At 50.2% G+C, this 9,230-nt stretch overlaps 1 protein-coding gene across 1 annotated transcript; it reads right to left on the bottom strand.

Annotated features, from left to right (window-relative positions):
• Window positions 1-1,080: 1,080 nt before the first annotated feature.
• LOC134565068 (uncharacterized) lies at window positions 1,081-9,194 on the bottom strand. The gene is made up of 2 exons (XM_063424446.1): window positions 8,535-9,194; window positions 1,081-2,991 (listed from the first exon to the last, which is right to left on the bottom strand). The coding sequence occupies exon 2, from the start codon at window positions 2,733-2,735 to the stop codon at window positions 1,428-1,430; it is 1,308 nt and encodes a 435-aa protein (XP_063280516.1). The 5' UTR covers window positions 2,736-2,991; window positions 8,535-9,194; the 3' UTR covers window positions 1,081-1,427.
• Window positions 9,195-9,230: the final 36 nt, after the last annotated feature.

Genomic DNA, 9,230 nt, shown 5'->3' with positions numbered 1-9,230 from the left:
AGCCATGGACACAGTACACACCATCTCAGGACGGTCTTTGGTCAGGGCAACAGTCCAGTGCACTTGAGGTGGCCCAGTAGAGCCGAAGCCGCCGTCACCTCGTGACCGGTCCTCCGTCCTGGAAATAGAAGACTTAAAAGGAACAAGTTGAGCAATTCGTGTGCCTTTTGGGATAGTCAGAGGGGGGGTAGACGTGGAGACCATCGCGTGAATCTGCCCTGAAAAGTCGGCATCGATGAGTCCTGTGTGCACAATGATACCCTGAATGATGGCACTAGACCTCCCCATGAGGAAAGCACTCATGCCATCACCCAAAGGACCAAAGGCATCCAAGGGGACCCTGTGTATCTTGTCCGAATTTATGAGGACAGATTCTGCTGTGCAGACGTCAACACCCGCTGAGCCGCGGGTGCTGGCTGCAAGCCTGCTAAGCAGACCTCCATCGGTTCGGGTGGGGGCAGAGACACTTGTGTCTGAGCGCGTCTCTGCTTCGCGCTGCGTTTCGTGTTTCCCGACACCAGAAGGGGATGGCCATTAGCATGCACCGTCGCCCTGCAATCATTTGCAAAGTGATTTGGTTTTCCACATCGAGCGCACAGAAACAAGGGGGCCGTGGTTTTTTGCACTTTCTTCCCCTGTTTTTTCCTGGTTCTGGGACTGCCCTGCTGTTGCAACCTGCCCTGAGGGCCCCTCCAAGCAGGCTGCATCACAGGGGCCATGGCTGATTGTACAGCCATAGCCCCAGGTGACTGCACAGCATCAGCCAAGGCCACAAACTTGCGGCTACGTGTGCTTATCTTTGCACAGGCCTCTGCCATCTTAGCGATGGACGGATCACCAGGAAGTGTGTCGATGATCTTCCTGCAATCAGTATTGCAGTTGCCTCGGCCCAGGTACTTAAGTAATACCTTCCTATGCTCAGGATCACCGACCTGCTTTTCCACTGCAGCAGTCAGCCTTCCTGCAAAATGCAGGAATGTCTCATCAGCTCCTTGAACAATTGTGTTAAACGGTTCCTCTGGAGCAGCCATTGCTATGGTCTGAACCAGAGCTGCCATGCCTACCTGTTGGCACTGCTCAAGTGTTGTTGAACCCTGGAAAGACTGGGGACTAGAGTAACGTGAGACCAAACCAGTATGGTTTCCAGCACGAACTCCGCTTTATTCCGCGAGATGGCCGGTTAAGTACAGAGCAGATAGTTTACAGTAGCAGGTGCATTGTGATAGGCAGTGAGCATACAGAAGTATGTAAGCAATCTAGGATTAAGGTGGCTACGGAGATCTAGTGCCATTACCTCCATGCTGCGAGTGGCCATACCTTAACACGTACCTAGTAGGAGATAAGGTTATCTGCCACTACGTACTCGGAACGTTCCGCGGCCTACTAGGCCCAGGCCTGAGGCCTAGTTTGGCCTAGTCTGGAATAGCTCAAATGGTATCTGTGAGCATATCATGCCCACGATACCTGAGAAACTCGGCCACAGTTCCCCCTTTTTCTTTTTGGGCTATCCAAACTGACGTTAAGGCACGGTCAGCTAATTTGCGCATGCATTGTATCAAGCAAGGCACTATTGTCAAAACTACTATGACAGCAATAAAGATCATTATACCAAAACGAATTAAATCCACAATCCACCCAGTGAGATTCCAAGACTTCAGCCAATTGTCAAACGGAGTGTTCTCAACTACAAGGTGTTTCATGTTGTCCCTCAACTGCGCTAACTGTTTATGTATCGACCGTGAGTGGTCTGATAAATTCATGCAGCACATGCCTTCAAACTCTTCGCATCCATGCCCCTGAGCCAAAAGAAGGAAGTCAATCGCGGCTCGGTTCTGGAGCACTGAATGGCGAATGCCACTAACATCTTCAGCAAGCTCACTCAACAACTTCGTCGTTATGTTAATCTGTTTTCCTGTCCAGCAGGCTAAATGTTTCAGTTGTGTGAGGGCTTGTGCTGAAGCAACTCCTGGGGCAAAAATGGATGCTGAGATCACGGCTGGAGGCTGCCATAGGGTAACGTGATCTTTGCAGTTGGGACCTAGCTGAGACATACTGCGCTTGACTCGTTGAGCCTTCCTTGGCAAGCCTAGAACCTGGTGAATGCTAGGTGCGAACAGAGTTAGTTTGCCAAAATAACACGGTCCTCCGACACTGTTCTGAGGTACTGTGGACCATGCTCTATCTCCGCAAACTAAAAAGATTCCTGGTGGCAATCTCTTAGCAGCTGTTGTCAATTGCGTGACAGATCTGACCCAACTATTACAATACTCAGAGTAATTGTAATACAAAAGTGAATGAGGGGACAGCCACGTAGCGTGGCCTTTCAATTGCTGCTCATCTATGATTAATAGACTAGAATTCACTGCAAAGCGCCCAAAGACAAGACAATAGTTTCCTGGCACAGAACCTAAGAGATCAAGCTCCTGAGGTTCTGGACCAGCCGCTCGAAGGTTTCGCGCTATGGCAGCAGCTTGTGGCCCTAAATCACCTTTTGGGTCAATCCTGACAGGAGTTAAAGACTTGAACTCTGCCATGGAGGTCAGTGGAACTCCAATCAAGCAGGTTCTAAAAGGATTGGATGGCGTCGCTAGAGATAAACAAAAGGAATCCTGTTTAGTTTGTTTGGCCCAAGTAACCCACATGTTCTCCCTTGTGTCAATGTCAAACATCCCTGCTCTTATTTTTACTACCACACTGATTAAAACCAACACCCTCATGCTTAACATTTCACCCATTGTGACAAGCACACAGTGTAGCACACAGGCTATCAACCTAAAACCCTAACCAATAACTTATCGTGCCTCTAAGTGTCACACAACAACAGTGCAATGATATAGTACTAAAACAGTCAATTTTCAGCACTCTCCGCGTCTTCTTGAGGTGCTTCAGGTAAGTCGTCGCTGTCTCTGTGAGTGTCACCGCCGGTTGGTATCTTTTCTTGTGGACACGCACGGGTAAAGCGACTCGGCACCCAGACAGGTCCTGCTTCTCCTGCAGAAACACACATATAACCGCGACCATTAAACAAGACTGGACTGGGTCCCTGCCATTCACCCGTTCGCATGTCCTTATGATATACGTAAAGTCCTGGAATTGCTTGTGGTCTCCCTTCTTTCACAGCCTGGTGGTGGATGACAACCGCAGGCTCTTCTCGCCCTTCTGCTAGGCATAAGTAATTTAAAGTGAACAGTACTTTAGATAAACGATTGGTCACATCTAGGTCATTGCCTTGCTTCTGCTTTGCGAGATACTCTTTCAGCGTCCGATGAGCCCGTTCCACAATGGCTTGGCCAGTAGGAGAGTGAGGAATCCCGGTAGTATGTTTGACTCCCCACTTTTGCAGAAACCTAGCAACTCGTTGTCCCGCATAAGCTGGACCATTGTCAGTTTTGATTTCTGCTGGCACTCCCATCACCGAAAAGCAAACAGTCAAATGTCTCTCAACGTGCAGAGCTCTTTCCCCAGTTTGTGCTGTGGCCCAAATGAATTTGGAGTAGGTGTCAATAGTGACATGAACATATTTCAACCTTCCAAACTCTGGGATGTGTGTTACATCCATTTGCCACAGTTCCAGGGCTTTCATTCCTCGAGGATTCGTGCCTAGGCCAAGACCTGGCCCGTGATGACTGCATTGAGGGCAGGCACGCACAATCCCCTGTGCATCGTTCATAGATATTTGAAATTGACGACGCAAAGCTCTAGCATTCTGATGGAAGTTCTCGTGGCTGTTGCGAGCTCTGACAAATTTGCTTTCAGGAGGGACATGGGCAACGCAACTGACTGCAGCATCTGCCCGTGCATTGCCTTCTCCCAAACCATTGTTGCACTGATGACTACGAATGTGCATCACGCAAAAGGCATGCTGACGCTGTTTGAGTATGCTCCTCAGTCGCAGAAATAGTTCTCCGAGGCGCTGATTCTGAGTGGTCTTAATGAGTGCATCTTCGATTCTTTGTACCACTCCAACCACATACAAAGAATCTGACACCACATTAAGAGGTTCCTTATTCCAGGTTTGCAAAGCCCAACACACTGCTCCCAGCTCCATGGTCTGCAAGCTGTCTCCGGCTTCACTGTGGATTAAATGCTGCTTCCATTCTCCTTGCTGTTTCCACACACACACAGCTCTTTGTGTCTTTCGGCCGGCATCCGTATAAACTGTTCTGCCGTCCACAGGTGTCATGGAACACAAAGGCTTCTCCAGCCACTGATGGCGTGCAATCAGAGTCCACATCGGACCCTTTGGCTGTCGGTTGTGAACCACACCTGTAAAACCCAACAATGCTTCTTGCAGCTCCACAGAATGTCTCAGTTTCCAGTCCAGATCTTCATTTCTGATCGGAACACTGATATCTGCCGGTTCTTCCCCATCGATCTCTAAGATCCTATCTCTCCCTTTTCTGATGAGCGCGGCAAGGGCTTCTGTTCTTGTCATAACACGACTCTTTGGCTGCACCGGCAAGAACACCCATTCAATCACCCCAGCTGTCGATTTTAACCCAGACTGGTGTTCCCCCTTTTTCTTTTGCCATTGAAAAATGATGGCAAACGGACAGGCATCTGCGTTGGAGAGGAACAGTGACAGTGGCAGGTGTTCTATGCGGCGAATGCTCCAACCCCGTTGCAGCTTCTCTGATACCTTAACTAAGGCTTGTTGCTGTTCAGGGGTACATTGTCGAAGGCTACTGGCATCATTACCGTGTAGCCATGATAGAAACGGTTGCAAGTCCTCATTGGTGATTCCTACAATGGGACGAACCCATTGCAGGTCTCCAAAAAGTCTCTGAGCATCATATAACGTTGAAATGTTGGTATGTAAAGTAATTTTCTGTGGCCGGACTTGTGCACTCGTGATCAGCCACCCTAAGTACTTCCACGGGGCTGATCGTTGTATTTTTTCCGGGGCCACAGTCAGACCACGATGTTTTAATTGCGTGATCAACCAGTCCAAGTCCTCTGTGGGCAGAGGCTCCTTAGTAGCAACAAGGATGTCATCGACGTAGTGATAAATCATTGCATTGGAAAAACGCTGACGAATCGGCTGCAAAGCCCAATTGACGAATATCTGGCACATGGTAGGCGAGGTACGACTTCCCTGAGGAAGAGTTACCCATTCATACCGTTGTGCTGGCGCTGCTCTGTTAATAGATGGCACAGTGAAGGCAAAGCGCTGAGTATCTTGAGGGTGGAGTGGGATCGTGAAAAAACAATCCTTCAAATCGATGATCACAATGTCCCACCCTTGCGGAATCATGGTCGGTGCTGGCAAGCCTGGTTGCAAAGCACCCATCGCTTGCATCTGCTCATTAACCTTACGAAGGTCATGTAGCAGTCTCCATTTCCCTGATTTTTTAGGGATGACAAAAATCGGTGTGTTCCATGGACTCACTGAGGGTCGAATGTGACCTGCTTCTAATTGTTCCTGCACCAATTGCTTGGTAATTCGCAGCCTCTTCTCTGTCATTGGCCACTGCTCAACCCACACAGGGGTATCTGTCAACCAGGTGATTTTTAAAATGGGTGGCTGCTCTGCAGTGGCCACTAAGGAAAATGCCGGTCAGTAGTCAAAACCATCCCTATTTGGGAAAGCACATCTCTACCTAGGAGTCCTAGAATCTCTTGATGCATTGGCACAACATATAGATGCGCCACAACCACTTGTCCATCTTCAAAGATGATCCGAATAGGATCTGCACTTATTGAGGGAACAGTCAGGCCTCCTACACCCACAACGCGGGTATAGGGGGATGTCAAAGGCCAATGAGAAGGCCAATGTAATTTGTTAATTAAAGATATGTCTGCGCCGGTGTCTGGAAGTGGTTCGATGCCGATAATTTCATCACCTCGTTGCAGTTTCACTGCAATCCGTGGCCGCTCGTGTAAATCCACTGTAAGGAAAACACTGTGTCCCATAGAGCCAAAGCTCTCAGCTCCGCCTTCGGCTTCCGCAGGCTGCTTTTGGGACTGACGACGTGGCAGGATGTTCTCAAAGGGGATGATCTGAGCAATCTTGCTCCCCTTTGGGATTGTCACAGGAGGCTGCAGGGCATAAACCATTACTTTTAACTGTCCAGTGTAATTAGCATTGATGACTCCTGGCACCACCATAATACCCTGTTTGCTCGTGGAGGCTCCTCCTAATATCAAACCTCCAGCTGAGGAAACTGTATTATAGATGGGCTCAGAGACATCAGTCGGGATCAGAGTGACTTCCTTATCTTGCAAGGTGACTTCTTCTGCTGCTGTTATGTCCACACCAACACTTCTCCACGCAGCAGGTCTGGTCTGTCTCAATGACTCTTTTTTGGGGTCTGGTGGGTTGAGGCATTGATTTGTGTCTTGGCGCGCTGCCTCGGCGCGCTGGCCGTGAAGTTTCCCTGTTTCCTGCAGACCTCTGTGGCATGAGTGTCCACATTGCAGTGTTGACACCAAACAGGCTTTTGGCAGGTCCGCCTGAAATGACCCATTTCACCGCAGCGGATGCACTGGGACTTTGCCACTGATTTTTTGTTAGTAAAACGGTTGAAGGGCTTTCCCGTCAATGCAGCTGCGATAACATGTCCCTGTTGCTGCATTGCATTTTGCATTGCCGCTGTGAAAGCTGCTGTTTGGTTGGACTGTTCTGCTCTCGCTGCTCTCACCAACATTTCGTCCACGCCACAGCCTTGAGGGAGGGAGGCCAGAATGGTTTTCATGCGTGCGCTGGCGTTCTCAAATGCCAGAGAACGAAACAGGTGGTCTCGCACCTCGTCAGGCAGATCTGGGGCATCTCTCAATGCCGTAGAAAGACGATCTATAAATTGAGCAAACGATTCGGTGGCTCCCTGTTTGACGTTGGCATAGGATGGAGGCTTCTTTTTGTCTGGCACCAACAGCAAAGCTCTGTAGGCTAGTGACTGGGAGAGTTGATGGATTTCGATGGGAAAAGTCAGCTGTACATTCGTCGTGGCATAGGCTCCTTGGCCCGTCAGCATGTCCGGCTGAATCCCATAAAATGGATCTCCCACTATTTGATGCCTGTTGGCTTCCTCGGTTGCCAGGCGTCTCCACTCTCTTTCAAAAATGAGAAACTGAGATGGCGTGAGCAGAAGTGCTGCAATGTTAGAACTGTCAGCAGGGCACAAGAGGTCAGCAGTGAAGATGTATTGTATAATACTTTTGGAAGCTTCCGCACGAATTCCATACTGACTAACTGTCTGCTTTGCAGATTGCAGTACTTTCCATTCATGCGGTTGCCATCTGGCAACGTTCTGCTCAATCACCACAGGGCACGCTATAACATTGGCTGCGTCAAAGTCCTTATCGAGGATGGCATGTTTTTTAACTTCAGCCCAGCGGTTCAGCAGCGGATCAGTTTGGTTGGCAGGCAGCGCCATCTGCTGGGCATTGGATGGCAACGCCTGCTGGCTCTGTAATGATGACAGAGGTTGTATGGTACATGGTTTCTGCGGGAATGTTTTGGATAATTCAAATGTCCTTTGTTCCAGCTGACTTTGCCGGTTAGAGAGCTTAGCAAGCTCTGCTATAATTTGCTGCAGCTCCGTTGACCTCTGCGGCTTTTCCGGCGTTTGCGTCGCACAGCTGTTTTCCGATTCCAAAGCTTCCTCCTCTGAGTCAGATTCTGGCAGAGGACAGTGAGACGCTCGTGGATGGGTGGCGGGTCCCACTGATGCAGGCTGTGGGGGCGCAGGGATCTCAGGTTGAATCGAACTCGCGTTGTCCGATCCGGTCATGGGCGCCGCCATGTTCTCTGTTTTTGTTTTTGTCATGTGGGCAGCTGACGTCAGCTCCTGTTCCGGTGGGGAGGGGTTTGGCTCCGCTCCGCCGGTGGCACCGCCTCCGAGTCCGCCTCCTGGCTGCGTCACTTGTGCCCGCCCTGCGCCGCTGCCGGTCCCGCCTGCCTCCTCTTTCGCCACGCCCCTCGGGTCTGGCGGCTGGCTCGTCTCCTCCCCCACGCCATTCTCGCCGAACCGCGGCAAGGACACTTCCGGCCTCTCGCTCGGTCTCTCAACCGCATGGCTGGCTACGTCTACCACATCACGGAGGGAGGAACAGAGGGGGGCCGCATTCCCTTTCACCGGATGCGTGGAATTAATTCCGAAAAATCTCGCAACTCTGGATACTTTTTTCCGCTCTTCCGCTTGGGAAGGAACGGTCTCCGGGTCAGGAGAGCAAGGGGCCGTTCTCTCCAATGCGGAAATCGCGGCTTGGGCAGCTCTGCGCTCCGCGGCAAAGGTTTGTAGCGTATTTATAATTTTCTTCCACGTGACGCCTAACTCCGAACAGAGTTTTGCGTCTTTTCCCTGTGAAACTACCGAGTCCCACAGTAAATCTCCGATCTCCTTCCATTCTGTCTCGCTAAACAAAAGCGAGGGCTGCTGTAACTTTCCCTTCTTTTTAGCCCATTGGGCCAGCTGACTTATATCAGAATCTCTGATCTTTTCGCCCCGTTTCGAGACAATGGACGCTAATAGCTGCGTGGCAGCTATATAGTCGCGTTCCGTGAGTGAATCCATCCGCGCCGCTGCTCTTACCTTCTTTCCACTGACAGCAGGTGTCACTGTCGCCTTCTATTCAATCCAATCAGCCGACGCTCCCCAGCCTGCCTCGGAATTCCGGACCGTAGATCGCAAGCGACACACACACGTCCAAAATCAAGCGAGGGCTTCCAGCATTTAAGCTAATTAATTAACAGCATTGAAGCTAAATAATCCACAGCATTGAAGCTAATTAATACACAGCATCGAAGCTCTATATTTCATTAAAATCCAGGGCTCTGTCTCTAAGGTTCGGGCGCCACTGTTGTTGAACCCTGGAAAGACTGGGGACTAGAGTAACGTGAGACCAAACCAGTATGGTTTCCAGCACGAACTCCGCTTTATTCCGCGAGATGGCCGGTTAAGTACAGAGCAGATAGTTTACAGTAGCAGGTGCATTGTGATAGGCAGTGAGCATACAGAAGTATGTAAGCAATCTAGGATTAAGGTGGCTACGGAGATCTAGTGCCATTACCTCCATGCTGCGAGTGGCCATACCTTAACACGTACCTAGTAGGAGATAAGGTTATCTGCCACTACGTACTCGGAACGTTCCGCGGCCTACTAGGCCCAGGCCTGAGGCCTAGTTTGGCCTAGTCTGGAATAGCTCAAATGGTATCTGTGAGCATATCATGCCCACGATACCTGAGAAACTCGGCCACACTCAAGCACCAAGGGCGCAAACCCAACTTG

This window comes from Prinia subflava (assembly GCF_021018805.1).
Source record: "Prinia subflava isolate CZ2003 ecotype Zambia chromosome W unlocalized genomic scaffold, Cam_Psub_1.2 scaffold_33_NEW, whole genome shotgun sequence".
Lineage (NCBI taxonomy): Eukaryota > Metazoa > Chordata > Aves > Passeriformes > Cisticolidae > Prinia > Prinia subflava.
Note: the sequence above shows the minus strand (reverse complement) of the source record. Positions and strands in the feature narration are given on the sequence as shown.

What these genes read in the sequence shown, in the direction of transcription:
- LOC134565068 (XM_063424446.1), bottom strand. Translation starts at nt 2,735, where the DNA reads ATGGGTGAAATGTTAAGCATGAGGGTGTTGGTTTTAATCAGTGTGGTA.